This window comes from Nerophis lumbriciformis, linkage group LG23, assembly GCF_033978685.3.
Source record: "Nerophis lumbriciformis linkage group LG23, RoL_Nlum_v2.1, whole genome shotgun sequence".
Classification (NCBI taxonomy): Eukaryota; Metazoa; Chordata; class Actinopteri; order Syngnathiformes; family Syngnathidae; genus Nerophis; species Nerophis lumbriciformis.
Window position 1 is genome coordinate 11177889 of NC_084570.2, and position 23452 is coordinate 11201340.

The following is a 23452-nucleotide window of genomic DNA, read 5'->3' on the forward strand; positions in this document are numbered from 1 at the left end:
GGCGGGTGGCAGTTAAACCAATTCGGAAATATATATACATAGTTAAATGTTGTTACCCACATACGAAAAACGAGCAGGCACCTGCAGCATATGCCACAACAGAAGAAAAAAAAAAAGAGAGATGGACACTTTTACGGAGCGGAGAAGTGACGCCTCGCCGGGGTCCGGGACCGAGGCCCCTTCCCCCGAGAGGGCCCCACCGGGAGCCGTAGCTGAGGCGATCCGCGAGAAGGGCCCGACGCACGTCCAGGGTCACCACCGCGCCCACCGCACCGACACCCCGCCTCGTCCGCCTTCGCCGCGGCCGGCGTCACGCGCAGCAGGTAAGCAGCTTACCTGCCCGCCACCCCCGTGGCCGGGGGCTCGTAACAGGGGTCACTCCGCGCGCTCCGCCCGCGCAGCTTACCTGCTCGCCACCCCTGTTGCCGGGGGCGCGTAACAGGGGTCACTCCGCGCGCAGTGCGCTCACGAATGGGGTGGGGCTCACCCTGGTTGATATAGACAGCAGCTAGGACGGTGGCCATGGAAGTTGGAACCCGCTAAGGAGTGTGTAACAACCCACCTGCCGAATCAGCTAGCCCTGAAAATGGATGGCGCTGGAGCGTCGGGCTCATACGCGGCCGTCGCCTGCAGCGAGACGCGCTTGGAGGTGCGCTCAGCGCGGCTCCCATATGATTGCGCAATGGTGTGCGTCTGGGTCGTGACAGTGTGGCACGCGAATGTCTGTGCTGCATTGGATCAGTCTCCTTTCTTTAACAGGCAAAAGCTTTATAACCTCACTAATGCCTTGCATCGTCTATATTAGATATATAACAACGGGCGGATGCGGTTCTGATCAAATGTTAGATCGGGTGGATTGCGGATGGTTGACGACTTTCTGATGCGGTTGCGGATGAAATAATTGCCTATCCGCGCATCTCTAGTGTCTACATTAAAACATTCTTCTTCATACTGCATTAATGTATGCTCATTTTAAACTTTCATGCAGAAAAGGAAATCACAACTAAAAAAAAATCACTATTTTTTTCTTACGGTGTTGATCTGGAAATGTTTGCCTCGGCATTTTGATGGTGTGGGTGTGTGGCACCGAACGGAGATGTTGACGTGCGAAGTACGTAAATATTGTTTTTGATATTGTTGTGCAGCACTTAGGAAACATTTTTGTTGTTTAAATGTGCTATATAAATAAAGTGGATTGGATCGGAGTGAGCACTCTTCATTCACTAGCAGGGGACTTTTCAAATGATGCTACATATTAGCAGTAGGCTACTGCTACTTTTTATAGCAACGCTTTTGCACCACACTTGACAAATTACGGTTGTCTGTTCGACATATTCCCACTTGAAGCCAAACCACAGCCAGACGATGGACCCCCTGCTGTTTTTTCGGGGGAATTAATTCTTCCTTCATTTGTTACCAGATTCGCACCTTCTTTCGCTCGTATTACCGCTAGCATCACAGCTAACGTTACCCATGCTGCTACCTCTCTGCTGCGCGAGGGCATATACGTACTGTATGTGACGTATGTCGTGACAGTATGTGACGTGTGTAGAAGCTGCGCTTGCTGTCTGTGAGAAGGAGAGACAGGAAAGAGCGAGTAGAGCATGTAGTTTAATGCCCGCAGCTAAAAGCAACTGCGTGAGAACGTATACTCGAATATCACGATATAGTCATTTTCTATATCGCACAGAGACAAACCCGCGATATATCGCGCATATCGATATATCGCCCAGCCCTAATTTCACTGTTTATGAAAGAATATGATACACGATATATGTTCTTGATATATACAGCCCATCGGACGGTCTCCCACGACACACTAATGTGCCGCGGCGCAGTGATTTTGCATCAATGGTTTAATGATGGCGAATGACCGCCCTGGCCCCAGCTGACCTACTTGTCATTGACAAAGGAGTACATGAGCAGTCGCTCGTCGATGAACTTCTTCCACTCGGGTTTCTCGTTGGCGAGGTCTCTGTAGTTGTCGTTGGATACGATGATGCCGTCCGATTCGTAAGCGAGCTTGACGATGAAGCGGTCGTCGTAACAGACCACGCGTCGACCTTGGACGCGGCGCGAAGGCGTGAACACGAGGATCTTTTCCTTCTCCAGGCGCCGCAAGATCTCCTGATCTGTGAACAGAGGTGATGGCGTTGACACAATTACAGTGGTATCAGTGGACATCTACGGTTGTCGACATATCCAAACCCGGATCTGAGCAGGCATATTTACGTCAGGATTTTTATATTTATGGCAGTTCATTGACATAATTGTCCTCTACTTGTGAACATCTTTATTTTCATATTCATTAATTTTCCTTTATTTAACCATGTAGAAAGTCATTTAGATAAAAATCTATTCTGCAAGAGTGACTATTCTGCAAGTACGATTTACTTACAATATAAACATAAAAACACACAATGGGTAAAAAATTAAATGTTTCAATTAAATCAATTTAAAAACAAGTACAGTGCCTAGTTACCCGATCCTTTTAAAATGGACTGAAATTCCCCCAAAGTGATCAGTTCAGGTAGTCTCAGATCCTTTTGTAATTCATTCCATGGCCATGGAGAAGCAAATCTGAAGGCTTTTTTACCGAAACTTGTGTTGGCTCTAGGACCCAACACGCCAAGGATGTCCTGTGACCGCAAACTGTAGCGACTGAAGTCTCTACACATAAAAAAACAAAAATAGGTGGGAACCAGACCAAGAAGTGATTTATTTATCATAACCGTCCATCGAGAAAATCTGCGGACAGACATAGATGGACAGTTTTCCGTTGCATGCAAAGTGCAATGGTGGACAAGGTTGCCATGACCAGTAATAAAACGTAAGGCACAGTGATATACAGTATCCAGTTTAAAAAATAAAAAAAAAAGTGTTGGGAGCATTCATAAAAAGCAAAGGCCTGAAAGTGTTCAGAATAAAGTGTTTCCTAAATTGTAAGAAAAAGCAGGACTTGTTTGTATAGAAAAAAAAAGAAATTCCAAGTTTTGCCACGCGTTTTTTTATGTGTGACGTAAAGGACAAGCTGCCATCAATAACAATTCCCAAGTACTTACCGTATTTTTCGGACTATAAGTCGCAGTTTTTTTCATAGTTTGGCCGGGCTCCAGTGCGATTTATATACCGTATTTTCCGCACTATAAGGCGCACCGGATTATTAGCCGCACCTTCTATGAATTACATATTTCATAATTTTGTCCACCAATAAGCCGCCCCGGACTAAAAGCCGCGCCTACGCTGCGCTAAAGTGAATGTCAAAAAAACGCTGCGCTAAAGTGAATGTCAAAAAAACAGTCAGATAGTTCAGTCAAACTTTAATAATATATTGAAAACCAGCGTTCTAACAACTCTGTCCCAAAATGTACGCAAATGTGCAATCACAAACATAGTAAAATTCAAAATGGTGTAGAGCAATAAATAGCAACATAATGTTGCTCGAACGTTAATGTCACAACACACAAAATAAACATAGCGCTCACCTTCTGAAGTTATTCTTCATTCGTAAATCCTTCGAATTCTTCGTCTTCGGTGTCCGAATTGAAAAGTTGCGCAAGCGTGGGATCCAAAAATGGCCGGTTCCGTCTCGTAGAAGTCATCGGGAGTCAGTGTCGCTGTTGTTGTGCAGCAGTTCTGTGAATCCTGCCTTCCGGAAAGCTCGGACCACAGTTGTGACCGAAACTATCTGCCCAGGCATTTACGATCCACTGGCAGATGTTGGCGTATGTCGACCGGCGCTATCTGCCCGTCTTAGTGAAGGTGTGTTCGCCTTCGGAGCTGTGTGAAAAAAGCCACCCGGCCTCTTCGCGTAAACTTCCCTTAACCACTCGCTCATCTTTTCTTCATCCATCCATCCCTTCGAGTTAGCTTTTATGATGACGCCGGCTGGAAAGGTCTCTTTTGGATGGGTGGAAGTTAGCATGGCAAGCTAGAACCACAGTGAAGGATGACTCCTCATTCCCTGTGGTGCGAATATTCACCGTACGTGCTCCCGTTCCACAGTGCAGTTCACAGGAATATCAGTTGCTGTGAAATACGGTAGTAATCCGTGTGCGGATGGAGAGATTGCGTCTTTTTATGATCCGGATCCTTGTCGCGTAGTAGGAGCCATTTTGTGGTCTTTACAGATGTAAACAGGAAATGAAACGTACGGTGATATCCGCGCGTTTTTTCTTCTTCTTCCGGGGGCGGGTGAAGCGCTTCCTGTTCTATGGGGGCGGGTGCTTTCCTTGGCGGTTGCTTGCGTAGAAGAAGAAGCGCTTCCTGTTCTACCGGGAAAAAAGATGGCGGCTGTTTACCGAAGTTGCGAGACCGAAACTTTATGAAAATGAATCGTAATAAAGCGCACCGGGTTATTAGGCGCACTGTCAGCTTTTGAGAAAAATTGTGGTTTTTAGGTGCGCCTTATAGTGCGGAAAATACGGTATGTCTTTTTCCTTCTTATAATGCATTTTCGGCAGGTGCGACTTATACTCCGGTGCAACTTATACTCCGAAAAATACGGTATATGTCCTGACCATTTCACGTCCAACCCTGAGAAGTAAATATTTTTGAAATGTTCAGTGGCAGTTGTTTGTCACTTGAAAATAACATCACCTTAGATTTCTCTGCATTTAGCACAGGTCTCAGCTGAGTCAGCTGGGACTGAACAACATCAAAAGCAGACTGCAGGCAGTCCAGTAGAATACAGTATGCTTTATACTTTATTCTAACAGCTTCTGCAGTGATTTGTATGTGTTAACAATGACAATAAAGGTTTCATACTAGCGCAAATCTTTATTTCAGTTGCTAACAATCCTTAACAAAACTAAATATTTGGGGGTATTTCGCCATTTGCTGTGGTAATATCCAGGTCACTCCTATGCTGCCATGCTTATTTTCTAAGTTATGGTGTGAAAGTTTTAAGGTTGTGTAACCAGACGGTAGTTATGTCGCTGCTTGGTGATAATGATGAAGTTATCAATACTACAGCTCATGTCGACATATACTGATCGAGTTTTAATAGAAATTACCCTTTTGGCTTGCAAATGTAATGTCAACAAAACCGGCGTATGCCAGCGTTGACTAAAGCGGGCACTTTTTTAGAAATAAGGAGGACTAAATGTGTGCTTATTGGAGAACATTTACAAACCCCGTTTCCATATGAGTTGGGAAATTGTGTTAGATGTAAATATAAACGGAATACAATGATTTGCAAATCATTTTCAACCCATATTCAGTTGAATATGCTACAAAGACAACATATTTGATGTTCAAACTGATAAACTTTTTTTTTTTTGCAAATAATCATTAACTTTAGAATTTGATGCCAGCAACGCGTGACAAAGAAGTTGGGAAAGGTGGCAATAAATACTGATAAAGTTGAGGAATGCTCATCAAACACTTATTGGGAACAGGTGGGTGCCATCATTGGGTATAAAAGTAGATTCCATGAAATGCTCAGTCATTCACAAACAAGGATGGGGTGAGGGTCACCACTTTGTCAACAAATGCGTGGGCAAATTGTTGAGCAGTTTAAGAAAAACCTTTCTCAACCAGCTATTGCAAGGAATTTAGGGATTTCACCATCTACGGTCCGTAATATCATCAAAGGGTTCAGAGAATCTGGAGAAATCACTGCACGCAAGCAGCTAAGCCCGTGACCTTCGATCCCTCAGGCTGTACTGCATCAACAAGCGACATCAGTGTGTAAAGGATATCACCACATGGGCTCAGGAACACTTCAGAAACCCACTGTCACTAACTACAGTTGGTCGCTACATCTGTAAGTGTAAGTTAAAACTCTCCTATGCAAGGCGAAAACCGTTTATCAACAACACCCAGAAACGCCATCGGCTTCGCTGGGCCTGAGCTCATCTAAGATGGACTGATACAAAGTGGAAAAGTGTTCTGTGGTCTGACGAGCCCACATTTCAAATTGTTTTTGGAAACTGTGGACGTCGTGTCCTTCGGACCAAAGAGGAAAAGAACCATCCGGATTGTTATAGGTGCAAAGTTGAAAAGCCAGCATCTGTGATGGTATGGGGGTGTATTAGTGCCCAAGACATGGGTAACTTACACATCTGTGAAGGCACCATTAATGCTGAAAGGTACATACAGGTTTTGGAGCAACATATGTTGCCATCCAAGCAACGTTACCATGGACGCCCCTGCTTATTTCAGCAAGACAATGCCAAGCCACGTGTTACATCAACGTGGCTTCATATTAAAAGAGTGCGGGTACTAGACTGGCCTGCCTGTAGTCCAGACCTGTCTCCCATTGAAAATGTGTGGCGCATTATGAAGCCTAAAATACCACAACGGAGACCCCCGGACTGTTGAACACTTAAGCTGTACATCAAGCAAGAACGGGAAAGAATTCCTCTTGAGAAGCTTAAAAAATGTGTCTCCTCGGTTCCCAAACGTTTACTGAGTGTTGTTAAAAGGAAAGGCCATGTAACACAGTAGTGAACATGCCCTTTCCCAACTACTTTGGCACGTGTTGCAGCCATGAAATTCTAAGTGAATTATTATTTGCAAAAAAAAAGAAAAGTTTATGAGTTTGAACATAAAATATCTTGTTTTTTTGTAGTGCATTCAATTGAATATGGGTTGAAAAGGATTTGCAAATCATTGTATTCCGTTTATATTTACATCTAACACAATTTCCCAACTCATATGGAAACGGGGTTTGTAGATGTTAACTGGCTGTCTGGCTGTGCACAAGTAAACTCGCTGCAGGACTGCTCACATTGGAGCACTTATATAGCATAGGGTATTTTAGATGCATGCAAATATAATCCATTACTTTTTTTTTTGTTGATATTGGGTCCGGACGCTTCTAGTCTGAACTAACCTGTTATCGGGGCATCTGGCCGGGACTGCTCCTTTCTCCATGCTGGAACAAAAACTGTAACATCATGGTGGCCACGTTCTAAAAACCAGTCAACAGCCAGTTGGATGCCTTGGCAGGAGAACACCTCCTTGTTGCCGTGGCTACAGGACAGAAACATAATTCCAGCATTATCATGGTTTGACCACAACAGTACAAACTATTAGTCTGCTCACCTCATAGCTACGTTACTACCGTCCACAACGATGGGTCGCAGGTTTTCCTGGTCGCAGACAGACTCTGGCGGACATGGCGAGTCCAATCGCTGACTTGTCTGCAAATCGGAGGAACTGTAAGAGGAACAGGACGACGAAGATGTTGAGGTGGAGGCCAACGACCCAACCGGTTGCTCGCCATCTGAAGGGCCTCGTTTGACCAGCTCCCCGAGTATGTCGTTAATGAGAGTATGCGGCCCCAGCTTGGACAGGACCAGCCGCACTGTCTCCTCGGAGTAGCCCAGCTTGAGCGCAAAATCCAGTTTGGCTCGATACTCCTTGTCCGCAGCGGTAGGGGCAGGTTCGGATGCAGAGGGGTTGGACTGGGGCTCAGGAGCATGCTGGAGTTGAGGGATCTTGAGATCTTGCTCGAGCTCTGATGGCTGAAGTTGGGTCGGTGGCTCCGGAGGCCCTTCGGTGCCCAAGTCCACACACTGTGTGCGACACAGCGGCTGGTGGATGCTCTTACCGTGTGTCAAGCAGCTCTCGCCCCCGTTTGGGTTGAGGCTGCCAGTCAGCGCAGGACCGTAAGACACCTGTGGCCCACCCTCTGCCTCAGAACTTTCCTGGGGGGTAGAGGTGGCGCTGAGGTTGATGTCCTCCTGCTCCTCCATGGCAGCAGGCCCGTCGGTGATGCCAGCCTGCCGCTCAGCACCTACTACATGGAGATACTCAAGCCCCAGGTCGAGGATATGTCCTGCTTCTGCCTCCTCATGATTCTTCTGGCCCATGGAGCTGTCTCGGACATCCGTCACGCCGGGCTGACCGCAGCCGTCTCACAAAGCTGGACTCATCTGTGCCTAAAGAAGAAAAGATAGATGAGGTCCAACTAGGAATATAATGATATAACAATTTGTAGTACTTTTTATTAAAATTAAAAGTGTGTAACAAGTCAAATGTATTATTATTATTATGCTGGGGAATTGTGGCGTCCTACTCCTTTAACGGTCCTTGACTGCACTGTAAAAACACCAACATTCCATATTCTCCTGAGTATAGAATGATCACTATGTTGTAAGAGAGCACAGCTTGTGCATAATTGAATGTCTTAGTTGTTTTGACAGCAATGTGTTTACATAAGTATATATTGAGTGAGAAAGGCATTTGTCATGTTAGCATTTAAGCTGGCGCCAGTCAGTCCGTGACTTTATCAAAGTGCAGTTATCCATCACGTTTTTTTGAAGATGTTAAAGTAAAACCGAAACACTAACCGTCTGGAGTTTTACTACGGTTATCATAAATACCGTTTAGCGTTACATCCCTATATCCAACATTGGAAACGTTATAATTATCATCCCTACAGTTACAAAGTCCAACAACGGGGTTTCTAAAAGTATTCCACCAAGGGCCGCACATAAAAAATTAAAAGGATGCGGCGCCACGTTGATACATTTTGTACGTTAGGATTTCGGAGGCCTTGGAAGTCCTACTCGGGATGTCCCGATACAACTTTTTCACTTCCAATGCGATACATCGCATACGGTACATGTATTTGTATTGAACCGTTTCGGTATGGGGGTTCCGGTTCGGTTCGGTTCAGAGCTGTACCGAACGAGTTTCCACACGGACATATTAAGTAGTGTAACGCACGTTGTGTAAACAATGCACACCGAGGCACAACACACGGCATGCTAGCAGCTAACGGGCTACGATAGACTGACCATACGTCCTCTTTTCACCGGAGATGTCCTCTTTTGCGGAGCTGTCAGGGCGGAGTTTCTTAAATGCCTCAAATGTCCGGCATTTTGAGTTAGGGTTGCGTGTATTTTCAATGTACGTTCAGGGTTAAGAAGGGGTTAAAAACAAAAACAAATTGTGCACGCAGCAGCATTCGTGAGGGAGGGGCAGAGACAGAGAGAGCGAGAGAGTTATGATAAACGCGCATGCGTCGCCAGACTCTGCTTTTTATCCATAGATTTATCAGATTTAATTTTTTATCATCTATAGCAGGGGTGTCAAAAGTGTGCCCCGGAGGCCATTTGCGGCCCACAGCTAATGCTTTAAAGGCCCACGGCACATTCTAAAAATACTATTAAAATAAACAAAAACATAACAAAAGTGAAATAAAAAAGCTTAAAGGTTAAATGTAATTTAGAAAAAGTTGCAATGTTGACTAATAAAACAAAGCTGTTTTTTTTAAATCAAAATCAATGTTATTATGAATTATTGACCTATCCAAGGTTACGATTACTTCACATAAAATATTCCACTAAGAAAAATATGTTTGGTGGAAGATTTTGCAAATTTGGTAAATAAATAACCCAAAAATGTATATTTTGTTGTTTTCTTACTGTACCGAAAATGAACCGAACCGTGACCTCCAAACCGAGGTACGTACCGAACCGAAATTTTTGTGTACCGTTACACCCCTAATATATATATATATATATATATATATATATATATATATATATATATATATATATACACATCCATCCATCCATCCATACATACATACATACATACATATAATCATATTTAGACTGCAATATTGTTCATTTAAAGACACTTATTACATATGTCTAACTTGTGTGCAATTGTGTGCTTAGCTGTTGTGTAGCTGCTACTGCAGATGCTAGTAGCCTATAGTCTACCATGTTTACCTTTTGTAAATGGCCAAAATACAAGAAAAGGCCAACCTTGTGTGCGTATTGGAGAACATTTAGATGTTAACTGGCTGTCCAGTTGTGCTTATGTATTGGTGATTTTGGATTAAAACTTTTTTATAATCCGATACTTGTTTGTTTTTTTGGTTTGTTTTTGTTTTTTGCTTTTTTACATTTCACCCTAAAAACGTACCTGTCAGTATAACATGTTTGGGCCCTGTGATGAGGTGGCGACTTGTCCAGGGTGGACCCCGCCTTCCGTCCGAATGCAGCTGAGATAGTCTCCAGCAATAACATTATTGATCATCCAAAAGGAAGAGGCAGGCCTGTGTTGGCCTTTCACAGCTCCAATGTGCGTAATTGCATCGTTTGGCCACTTGATGGCACTGTTGGCTCCCATATCCCCCTCTTGAAAAGGTGATGTCATGTTGACTTTCAATCAGATTAGATGGTATGCGTTCACAAAAAATAAGGAATAACGTGACGACACAGTGACAGGATTATTGTGAACATTAGTGATCATAAATCTGACTTGTGCGCAGGGGCGTCACAAGGTTTGAAGAACGGGGGGAGGGTGGTTTAGCCCCAAGAGGTTCCATGATGCCAGCGTGCAAAGTGCGCAGGCAAAACAATTTTGCACTTGTAAGATCTTTTTGCTCACAACTTTTTGGCACTGTATTAGAATTACAAAACAAACATTGAATACATCTAAATGGTTGAAAGTAGATGTGTAAGAAAGCTTCAGTCATCTTTAGTAAGCATGAAATGGCCCAAATACGTAAGGACAGTGTTGTTGCATGGGAAAGCCAGCAGGCAACTTGCAAACAGGGAAACTGCACAGATGACAGCAGAGTAAGCAAACTTGCAGAGCACTACAGAGTTGACCTGAAAACAGAGGAGGTTCTGGTGCAAATAAACTTTCTTGCTTGGAAAACAGGGGCTGGATGTCCACCCAAAAATGTTGTCTGTGCACAACCTCTTAGATTCAGAATGTTTGCACTCGCAAGATTTTGTTGCTTAAAACTTGTTGTTACCGTATTAGAATTACACAGCAAATACTGAAAAACTTGAAATGGTTAAAAAGCAATATTGTTAGTTTCCTGTTATTACTGTAATGGTAATTTAAGGCATTTACACCACAGGTGTCAAATTCAAGGACCACAGGCCAATAGGAATGGGTGGTATGGACTATCACAATAACCTGCCATTTATGGTGAAAACGATAAAAAAAACACCCATAGAAATCCACCTTTTTGACTATGAGTCTCCATTATCACCAAAATTATATTTTTTATCCAGCTTTTAGGATCACCCAAATGATGACTCATACCTAGCAATGGGGTCAGCCACACCTCACTAAGATAGTTCCATTCCTTGCTCTGAGTTTTCTGAGAATGTTCTGGAATCACTCCTAAGCTAATACTCCTTGCTAGGAGTTCTTAGGTTAAGTCAGGAGCTCTCTGAGAGGAATCTCTGAATCTTTAGGAATACGAGCCCTGATCGGTATTGGTATCGGTTGATCTTACTCATGCATGATCAGAATCGGTAGCATAAAACCCTGAACGGAACATCCCTACTTCAATCATTTTAGTGTGAAACAAAGTTTGTAGACAACTCTGACCTGAATCATAAGCACTAACACAAGAGGCCACAGTAGCGCAGTGAAAAAAATAAGACATTTTTTTAATTAGGGGTGTCCCGATACAACTTTTTCACTTCCGACACAATACTGGAGCCTTGAGTATTGCTGATGCCGATAATTTAATCCAACACAATATCAGCCTAAATCCTAGTAAGTACTTTTATTTTGTTGTGTGGAATGTATATATCGGAATCTGATTTATTATAACAATGTTAATAAAAAAAGAACATCATTAAATCGATGATCATGTCTTACACTCACAAGCTAGGCTCCTCCCTCCTGCGAGAGCGCTCTCCACTCCAGCCTGCATAACAACACACGTCAGTGTTTATTCATGTATTTGTGGCCCCACCAACTTTTAAAAATGTAGATTTAAAACAATGAAATGGAAGTGAAGCGGATGTAAGACGCAGCAGAAGAGTTCTGTGGTGTCAATTTTGTGACTTTGACGCTATATTTAGCGAGGAGACGTATGCATTAAAAGTGAAAGAGAGGAGTATTTATTCGGTAATCAAATACGAGCGACTACAAAAGGCGAAGTATTCCCCGCGTAACTCCTCCACAGCGAGCATACAGTGCTTGCAAAAGTATTCATACCCATTGAACTTTTCCATATTTTGTCACACTAAAATAGATGGATGGATAAACAACCACAAAAAATAATATATTTCATTGGAATTTGATGTGAAAAAACAACAAAGTAGTATACAATTGCAAAGTTTTTGTTTTTGTTTTGTTTTTCCACAAAGAAAGTGAAAACGGTATTGTGCAAAAGTATTCAGACCCACTGAGTCAATACTTTGTGGAACCACCTTTTGCTATTACTACAGCTGCAAGTCTTTTAGGGCATTGTTTCTTAGCCATAGGGCCAGGGCCTCCAAAAATATGTTTCTCAGCTGTGGTCCGAATGGGCCGCAGCGGTACTCAGTTGTAATACACTTTTCCACCACTTGTGGCAGTAATGACAATATCAAACAAACGGAAGAAGTGTGGCGCTAAAGTCACGGAGAAAAAATTATGACTTCAGTGGTGAAGCAGTATTTTCATTTGCACTTTAACTTCATTCACAGTTTGAAAAAAAACAAAAAAACATATCTATTATTGTTATTCATCATTAATTTAGTTAGAATGCATTTAGTTGAACTGAATGAAAAAAAAATGTCACCAGTTTTTATTGAGTCCCTTCTTTTGCAGTAAATTTGTTTAGATAATAATCTTTGTGATTAACACATGCTTTCATATCACTTAACAAGGTTGAAAGTAGGTTAGATATAATTATTGAATACGAGTAAAATCAAGAGTAAGATTACAAAGTGTGAATAATTGAAGTGCAAAAGTTTAGACCAAAGTCAAACATCTTAAGAACCCCTGTTTTAGGGTATTAGTCTCCAAGCTTTTCCAAACTGGTGACTGAAATTTTTGCCCATTCTTCTTTGCCCAACATGTCAAGCTCAGTCAGATTAAATGGGGAATGTTTGAGAACAGCAGTTTTCAGGTCTTGCTATAGATTCTCGATTGGGTTTAGATCTGGACTTTGACTGAACCATTTTAACGTGTGAATATGTCTTCTTTTAAACCATTCCATTGTAGCCTTGGCTTTATGTTTAGGGTTGTTGTCTGACTAGAAGGTGAACCTTCGCCCCAGTCTCAACTCTTTGGCAGAATCCCAACAGGTTTTCTTCCAAGATTGCCCTGTATTTGACCGTCTTCTCTGTCCCTGCTGAAGAAAAGCACCCCCAAAGCATAATGCTGCCACCTCCATATTTGACATAGGGGATGGTATGTTCAGAGAGATGTTGCCGTGTTAGTTCTCTGCCACACCTAGCGTTTTGCATTTTGGCCAAACAGTTAAATTTTGGTCTCGTTGGACCAAAGCACCTTCTATCAAATGTTTGCTGTGTCCCTAACATGGCTTCAGGAAAACCGCAAACAGGACTTCTTATAGTTTTCTTTGAACAATGACTTTCTTCTTGCCATTCCTCCATAAAGACCACACGACTAATAGTTGTTCTGTGGACAGATTCCCCCACTGAGCTATGGATCGCTGCAGGTCACCAAGGGCCTCTTGGCTGCATCTCTGATCAGTTCTCTCCTTGTTTGGCCTGTAAGTTTAAATGGACGGCCTTGTCTTGGTAGGTTTACAGTTGTTCCATACTTTTTCCATTTTAGGATGATGAATTGAACAGTGCTCCATGAGGTCTTTAAAGCCTGGGGGAACTTTTTATAGCCTGAGCCTACTTTAAACTTCTCCACAACCGTGTCCTCGATCTGTCCGGTGTGTTCTTTGGAGTTCATGATACTGTTTACCCACAATACTCTCTTAACCAACCTCTGAGGCCGTCACAGAGCATCTGTATTTGTACTGAGATTAGATTACACACAGGTGGGACAGTATTTAGTCATTAGCAATCATCAGGCAACTTCTGAAGCAATTGGGGGCTAGAACTTTTCAGTTTTTTATTTGTAAAACATTTTTTTAATCATGTATCATTTTCTTTTAACTTAACAATTGTAAACCACTTTGTGTTGGTCTTTCACATTAAAGTTTTGATAAAAATATTTAGGGACCGAGCAGCGAAGCGGAGCACCGCCAGGCATACTTGCCAACCCTCCTGATTTTCCCGGGAGACTCCCGAATTTCAGTGCCCCTCCTGAAAATCTCCCGGGGCAACCATTCTCCCGAATTTCTCCCGATTTCCACCCGGATAATAGTATTGGGGGCGTGCCTTAAAGGCACTGCCTTTAGCGTCCTCTACAACCTATCGTCACGTCAGCTTTTCCTCCATACAAACAGCGTGCCGGCACAGTCACATATAAAATGAGGCTTTTACGCACACATAAGTGAATGCAAGGAATACTTGATCAACAGCCATACAGGTCACACTGAGGGTGGCCGTATAAACAACTTTAACACTGTTACAAATATGTGCCACACTGTGAACCCACACCAAACAAGAATGACAAACACATTTCGGGAGAACATCCGCACCGTAACACAACATAAACACTACAGAACAAATACCCAGAACCCCTTGCAGCACTAATTCTTCCGAGACGCTACAATATACACCCCCCGCTACCACCAAATTCAGATCTTGATGTTATTCCGCAGAAATAATGATGAGTGCCCGACGGGTCTGTACCTATTCCTACCGAGTGGGTGAAGTCTAGGGGCAAATACTGCCCCATGCCACCTCCAACCTAATTGTCATTTCTGCACTTTAGGTGATCAGAGACAAATACTAAATTGCTGGGTGACGATAAATTGCAAAATTATTTTGCTTGTTGCAGGATTTGGGTGTGGCACGGCGCCAAACTTTGCCACAAAACATGATGAAACGTTATTAACTTGGTTCCACAAGTTCAGATCTTGATCATAATTGGTGCAAGTGAGGATGAAGACAACCAGAAGTGCTGTGTGGGTCAGTACTTATTCGTAGCCTTTCCTAGTGGGCGGAGCCTGGCGGCGAATACCGCTCCACGCCATCTCCAATCAGACTGGTATTGCACCACTATATATAATCAGACCCAGATATTAAACTGATGGGCAATAATACATGTTGAATAATATTCTCTAAGACATAGGATGTGGGCGTGACATGGCGCCTAAGCTTTGACCTGATGGTTCGCCACACAACACAAAACGTTAATAACTCAGCTCCACACGTTCAGATCTTGAGAATAATTTGTGCAAGTGATGACGAAGACAACCAGAAGTGCCGTGTGGGTCAGTACTTATTCGTAGCCTTTCGTTGTGGGCGGAGAATACCGCTCCACGCCATCTCCAATCAGACTGGTATTGCATCACTATATATAACCAGACACAGATATTAAACTGATGGGCAATGATAAATTCTGAAAAAATATTGGGTGTGTGATGGCGCCTAAGATTTGATCTGATGGTTCGCCACACAACACAAAACGTTAATACCTCGGCTCAACAAGGTCAGATCTTGCTTGTAATTGATAGAAATGATGTTGATCATGCCTAGACGTTAATTTCCACACTACTCATGAGGTTTATCCGAGGCGCGATTATTGCTAGTTGAAACCGCTGCCCCCTTGTGGTGAAAAATTATAACATCCATGACTTCCTTCGACATGCTCCGATCTTCCTGAAATTTTTGATGATGGGTCAGGGTGTTGGGTAGGACTTAAAGGCCTACTGAAATGCGATTTTCTTATTTAAACGGGGATAGCAGGTCCATTCTATGTGTCATACTTGATCATTTCGCGATATTGCCATATTTTTGCTGAAAGGATTTAGTAGAGAACATCGACGATAAAGTTCGCAACTTTTGGTCGCTGATAAAAAAGCCTTGCCTGTACCGGAAGTAGCAGACGAGTAGCGTGACGTCACAGGTTGTGGAGCTCCTCACATCCGCACATTGTTTACAATCATGGCCACCAGCAGCGAGAGCGATTCGGACCGAGAAAGGGACGATTTCCCCATTAATTTGAGCGAGGATGAAAGATTCGTGGATGAGGAAAGTGAGAGTGAAGGACTAGAGGGCAGTGGGAGCGATTCAGAAAGAAGGGAAGATGCTGTGAGAGGCAGGTGGGACCTGATATTCAGCTGGGAATGACTAAAACAGTAAATAAACACAAGACATATATATACTCTATTAGCCACAACACAACCAGGCTTATATTTAATATGCCACAAATTAATACCGCATAACAAACACCTCCCCCCTCCCGTCCATACAACCCGCCAATACAACTCAAACACCTGCACAACACACTCAATCCCACAGCCCAAAGTACCGTTCACCTCCCCAAAGTTTATACAGCACATATATTTCCCTAAAGTCCCCAAAGTTACGTACGTGACATGCACATAGCGGCACGCACGTATGGGCAAGCGATCAAATGTTTGGAAGCCGCAGCTGCATGCGTACTCACGTTACCGTGTCTGCGTATCCAACTCAAAGTCCTCCTGGTAAGAGTCTCTGTTGTCCCAGTTCTCCACAGGCCAATGGTAAAGCTTGACTGTCATCTTCCGGGAATGTAAACAATGAAACACCGGCTGTGTTATCAGGCACACCAGACATGGGGTGCATTCTACAGCGGGGGTGCGTTATCCAGTAGCAATACACCGCTTCCCACCTACAGCTTTCTTCTTTGCTGTCTCCATTGTTCATTGAACAAATTGCAAAAAATTCACCAACACAGATGTCCAGACTACTGTGGAATTTTGCGATGAAAACAGACGACTTAATAGCTGGCCACCATGCTGTCCCAAAATGTCCTCTACAATCCGTGACGTCACGCGCAGACGTCATCATACCGAGACGTTTTCAGCAGGATATTTCGCGCGAAATTTAAAATTGCACTTTAGTAAGCTAACCCGGCCGTATTGGCATGTGTTGCAATGTTAAGATTTCATCATTGATATATAAACTATCAGACTGCGTGGTCGGTAGTAGTGGGTTTCAGTAGGCCTTTAACTGCATAAAAACTGCGGTGACATTATTACCCCCTTGTGGTAAAACACTATAACAGTCATAACTTCCTGACACATGCTCCGATCTTCCTGAAATTTTTGTCGGATGGGAAGCAACTGCATGACTTCTGCGCCACTATTATCGCCCCCTTGTGGTGAAAATGGTCCACAAGGAGGCGATAATAGTGGCGCAGAAGTCATCACACACCCAACATTTCTGGAAGTCTGGAGTACATACTCCAATGTTTGATGGTGGGTCGGGGTTTTGGGTGGGACACAACTTGCATGACTACTGCGGGGCTATTATCGCCACCTTGTGGTGGAAAACTAGAACGGTCTCTGACCTTCCTGAAATTTTAGGTGGTGTCACAGCATGCGTCATGTGAGGGCCCGTTCAACGCAGCTCTAATTATGTTTGTGGTTGTAATGTGACAGAATATGGAAAAGTTCAAGGGGTATGAATACTTTTGGAAGCTGCTTGTACAACCGCCGGAAAAAAAACCAATGTGTGTTTATTGGGCGACATTTAGATGTTAACTGGCTGTCCAGCTTTGGACAAGTAAACTTGCATTGGAATTTAGATCAGGGGTGTCAAACGTACGGTCCGAGGGCCGGATCAGGCCCACGAACAGGTTTTATCCGGCCCGTGGGATGAGTTTGTTAAGTAAAAAAATGTACCTGAAATTTTTGAATGAAAGCAACAGCTGTTCTAAATGTGTCTACTGGATGTTGCAATAGCAATTCTTTGTATTTTTGTATATGATGCTACATATGCAGTAAATAAACCACATGATGTTAGCACAACAGTCGAGGAAAATGATCAAACTACATAAATAACATACTGTAATTTGATTTTGATTTTTTTTTTTTATATAGATAGATTGAAAATTAACACCAATGAGTTGACTGATGAACATTATCACATAATTTATTCGGAAAATATAAATAACGACAAATAAAGTGTATACGAAGGTCCTGAGTAGTCTTGGGTTCAATCCCGGGCTCGGGATCTTTCTGTGTGGAGTTTGCATGTTCTCCCCGTGACTGCGTGGGTTCCCTCCGGGTACTCCGGCTTCCTCCCACTTCCAAAGACATGCACCTGGGGATAAGTTGATTGGCAACACAAAAAATTGGCCCTAGTGTGTGGATGTGAGTGTGAATGTTGTCTGTCTATCTGTGTTGGCCCTGTGATGAGGTGGCGACTTGTCCAGGGTGTACCCCGCCTTCCGCCCGATTGTAGCTGAGATAGGCTCCAGCGCCCCCCGCGACCCCAAAGGGAATAAGCGGTAGAAAATGGATGGATGGATGGATATTATTAACCGCAACAGGTAATTGTAAAAAAAAAAACAATCCCAACAACATTATAATTTGTACAATTTCTGAATTTGCTTGTTCTATTTTTAAACAAAGAAAACAATCTGAAGTTGTCTTTATTTTTAAGTTATCGTGCCGTGATTTCACCAGTCCAGCCCACTTGGGAGTAGATTTTTCTCCATGTGGCCCCCGATCTAAAACGAGTTTGACACAACCTGTGTTAGATACTTGTTTTTGGCAAATATCCAACCAATATCAGTACCAGATCAGAACAACCCTATTTTGAATAATCACGAGTCAGAATTCAGCCATAATTAAAAAGTTAGTAAGACTGTTCAACAAAATGAAATTCTAGTTGGCACTGTGTAGTCTGACAAAGTTTGTATTGGCATTGACGGCCTGTTTGAGACATCTGACGAGGCCCAGACAGACCAGAGCCTGTCAGGCCTCTCGACCTAATTAAATGATTCCCGCTTCTTTTTAGCGGGAGGGGGGTTGTCTTTATAAAGCCATGCCACAACATATTAATCCACGCACCATAAACTGATCATAAAAAAAGAAGACTCCCAGCCGTTAACTTTGGGGGCAAACAATCGCACATTATACTTAGTAATTATAGCCCATATGCTTCTTCTGCTGGAGTGGCGTTTGTGTGTGTGCTAAGCTGGGTTGGGGGTTGAAATTAATAGAGTAGGGGGGCCGTGCACACTAATAGGAGAGGAGTCGTGTGTTAGAGGGAAAGTTCATCTCAGATCAGGAAATGTACTGAAACCTAAATCATTAGACGGAACAGGATACAAATAAGATGACAACATTGAAGCGCGTGTCTGCAAACATACACCACACGTGCTGCGGCACAAGAAGACATTTAAGTGTGAGTGTCCATGAGAAGGTCAGGTGGATGAAACGGATGAGAGAGAAACAAGACGGCGGGGGTGAGGGCGGGATGCAGATTAGGGGCAGCGAGACAGGGTGCATTTGATGGAGGGGGCTACGTAGCAACATGGCCAAGCTACTGTTGCTAAGCTACAGCTGTTGAAAGCATCCTACACAGTACACACACACACACACACACGCACCTCTCAAAGCGCCCAGACAGGGGCGTGAGTTCAATCAGAAAGTGGGGGTGAAGGGAGGGGCCTCACTGAAACACCATCGCCCCACACCACACTGCAACGGTCGATTTTGTTCACTAAATCCTTACTATTTTAAATGTGTACAACTACGCCCCATCTTGTTCTGAGCAGCTTTTAATATTTGGTTACCTTATTTATTGTAATATTGGATAAAACAATCTTAGTAGAATGCAATTCTGTCTAATCAACTAATATTATAACATGTTTTTTATAACAATCAATAAAGGTTATTAATAAATGTATTATGTACAGTCGTGGTCCAAAGTTGGCATACACATGTAAAGAACATAATGTCATGGCTGTCTTGAGTTTCCAATAATATCTACAACTCTTATTTGTTTGTGATAGAGTGATTGGTGCACATACTTGTTGGTCACAAAAAACATTCATGAAGTTTTTTGTTTCATTTCAAATCAAATCAAATCAAATCAACTTTATTTATAAAGCACATTTAAAATTTACCACAGGGGTAGCCAAAGTGCTGTACAATGGGCAGGTTAAAAGATAATACGAGTACCAAGCAAACACAACACAACACAAACAAAACACGATAAAAAATAAATAAATAAAATAGAATAAATAAAAAAACATAAAAACAGGTTCACAGCATGTGTATTATGGGGCGCCATTGCAGGATGGATATCACTCAGTGTTAAAAGCCATGGAATAAAAGTATGTTTTTAAGAGAGATTTAAAAACAGGAAGAGAGGAGGCTTGTCTAATACTCAGAGGTAGGTCGCTCCAGAGCTTGAGAGCAGCAGCGGCGAAAGCTCTGTCACCTCTAAGCTTCAGCCTTGTGTCAGGGACCGTCAACAGCAGCTGATCGGCTGATCTTAAGGATCGGGTGGGGCAGTAAGGCTGAAGGAGGTTGGAGAGATAGGTTGGCGCGAGGTTGTTTAGACATTTAAAAACAAATAAAAGGAGTTTAAAATTGATTCGATAACGCACAGGGAGCCAGTTTAGGGACGCTAATATAGGGGTGATGTGCTCACGACTGCGGGTCTGTGTTAGCAGACAAGCAGCAGAGTTCTGCACGAGCTGCAGGCGGGCGAGGGAGGCCTGGCTAATGCCTACATACAGGGCGTTGCAGTAGTCAAGACGAGTCGAGATAAAGGTGTGGATTAATTTCTCGAGATCATGTCCTGATAGAAGCGGTTTCACTTTCGCTATTTGGCGTAATTGATAAAAGCTTTTTTGAACGACGCTGCTGATTTGTTTTTCGAATTTAAAATCTGAGTCGAACTTTACCCCCAGGTTTGTGACACAGTCGCTGAGATACGGGGTCAGAGTGCCGAGGTCAACGTTGGGGGAGGGAGAGCGACTTGGACCGAACAACATTTGACATCACACGGACAAAGATAAGACCTTCTGGATGAAAGTTCTGTGGTCAGATGAAACTAAAATTGAGCTGTTTGGCCACAATACCAAGCAATACATTTGGAGGAGAAAAGGTAAGGCCTTTAATCCCAGGAACACCATCCCTACCGTCAAGCATGGTGGTGGTAGTATTACGCTCTGGGCCTGATTTTCTGCCAATGGAACTAGTGCTTTACAGAGACTAAATGGAACAATGAAAAAGGAGGATTGCCTCCAAATTCTTCAGGACAACCTAAAATCATGAGTCCGGTGGTTGGGTCTTGGGCGCAGTTGGGTGTTCCAACAGGACAATGACCCCAAACACATGTCAAAAGTGATAAAGGAATGGCTTGAATCAGGCTAGAATGAAGGTTTTAGAATGGCCTTCCCAAAGTCCTGACTTAAACGTGTGGACAATGCTGAAGAAACAAGTCCATGTCAGAAAACCAACACATTTAGCTGAACTGCACCAATTTTGTCAAGAGGAGTAGTCAAACATTCAACCAGAAGCTTGCCAAAAGCTCATGGATGGCTACCAAAAGTGCCTTATTGCAGTGAAACTTGCCAAGGGACATGTAACCAAATATTAACATTGCTGTATGTATACTTTTGACCTAGCAGATTTGGTCACATTTTCAGTAGACCCATAATAAATTCATAAAAGAACCAAACTTCATGAATGTTTTTTGTGACCAACAAGTATGTGCTCCAATCACTCTATCACTAAAAAATAAGAGTTGTAGAAATTATTGGAAACTCGTGACAGCCATGACATTATGTTCTTTACAAGTGTATGTACACTTTTGACCATGACTGTGTATATACATTTTAAAAGGTTACTATTAGTAGAATATTATAAAATAATAGTATTATTATTACCTCTCTGAGAGGATTGGTTAAATTAAGTTCTGCTTGTATAATCTCACAGTGAAGGTGTAGTATGGGTGTAATTACTGGTATTAATGATAAACTGTGGTAAAATTCCTGATGTTTAGTATTACCGTTTTCAATGTTAATTATTGTAAAACAGTGATTGATTTCTGTACTTCAATAAACAATGCCGCAACATGGGATACCGTTTATCTTATGATTTTTATGAAGATTATATAATAATAATAATGTGTATATATAAAGGTACAGGTCAGCTACAAAACTTGACCTTACTGGCCTATATAAATCAACCATTTATATACACACCAGTAGGCTAAATGAACCTCTTCAACATAATAATAATAATGCATTTGATTTACATAGCGCTTTTCTAGACACTCAAAGCGCTTTACAGTGAGAATTGAGAACCCATCATGCATTCACTCCTCATTCACAATTGATGATGGTAAGCTACATTTGTAGCCACTGCTGCCCTGGGGTAGACTGACGGAAACGTGGTTGCCAATTTGCGCTTACCACCAAACATTTATACATATTCACACACCAGCGTTACTGGCACTAAGAGCAAAGTGGGTGAAGTGTCTTGCCCAAGGACACAATTGTAGTGCCTACGATGGCGGAAGCTGGATTCGTACCAGAAACCCGCAAGTTTCTGAACTATCTGAGCCACGCTGCCCCAAAGTCTTTATAAGTTCTCCACGCAGCTTTCACTCAAACATTTAAACACTTCCCAGACTCTTAAAACTAGGGATGTCCGATAATGGCTTTTTGCCGATATCCGATATTGTCCAACTCTTCAATTACCGATACCGATATCAACCGATACCGATATCAACCGATATATGCAGTCGTGGAATTAACACATTATGCCTAATTTGAACAACCAGGTATGGTGAAGATAAGGTACTTTAAAAAAAAAAAAAAAAAATAAGATAAATAAATTAAAAACATTTTCTTGAATAAAAAAGAAAGTAAAACAATATAAAAACAGTTACATAGAAACTAGTAATGAATGAAAATGAGTAAAATTAACTGTTAAAGGTTAGTACTATGGCAGCTCCCTCCATCAGTGTGTGAATGTGTGTGTGAATGGGTAAATGTGGAAGTAGTGTCAAAGCGCTTTGAGTACCTTGAAGGTAGAAAAGCGCTATACAAGTACAACCCATTTATCATTTATTATTACTATTAGTGGACCAGCAGCACGCACAATCATGTGTGCTTACGGACTGTATCCCTTGCAGACTGTATTAATATATATTGATATATAATGTAGGAACCAGAATATTAATAACAGAAAGAAACAACCCTTTTGTGTGAATGAGTGTCAATGGGGGAGGGAGGTTTTTTTGGGTTGTTGCACTAATTGTAAGTGTATCTTGTGTTTTTTATGTTGATTTAATAAAAATAAATAAATAAATAAATAAAAAAACGATACCGATAACAAAAAAAACGATACCGATAATTTCCGATATTACATTTTAACGCATTTATCGGCCGATAATATCGGCCTGCCGATATTATCGGACATCTCTACTTAAAACCCTTCATATGGCTACCGGTACTCAAATGCCAATGTACTCAATGGTACTTTAAAATCAACGATACACAATAAAAAATCAATGTATCCAAGAATCCTTTTAGGGTGTTTTTACTCATGAATATGCAGAATATATGCTAATTTGTATTAAAATACTTATTACAATACTGGGTGGAGGAGATGCAAATATCCTAATTTAGCACTTGCAATGTAAATGGTAAATGGGTTGTACTTGTATAGCGCTTTTCTACCTTCAAGGTACTCAAAGCGCTTTGACAGTATTTCCACATTCACCCATTCACACACACATTCACACACTGATGGCGGGAGCTGCCATGCAAGGCCCGAACCGCGACTCATCAGGAACCAGGGTGAAGTGTCTTGCTCAAGGACACAACGGACGTGACGAGGCTGGTAGAAGGTGGGGATCGAACC

At 42.4% G+C, this 23452-nt stretch overlaps 1 protein-coding gene across 2 annotated transcripts in view; it reads right to left on the reverse strand.

The window, feature by feature from the left end:
• LOC133622391 (probable ribonuclease ZC3H12C) overlaps positions 1-23452 on the reverse strand; it is a 57812-nt gene that overhangs the window by 9533 nt on the left and 24827 nt on the right. For both annotated transcript variants that reach the window (XM_061985099.2, XM_061985100.2), the window contains exons 2-4: positions 7051-7889; positions 6839-6978; positions 1898-2132 (exon numbers count right to left, since the gene is read on the reverse strand). In XM_061985099.2, the coding sequence (XP_061841083.1) occupies positions 1898-2132; positions 6839-6978; positions 7051-7820 (1145 nt within the window). In that variant the 5' untranslated portion in view covers positions 7821-7889. The remainder of the gene's footprint in view (positions 1-1897; positions 2133-6838; positions 6979-7050; positions 7890-23452) is intronic.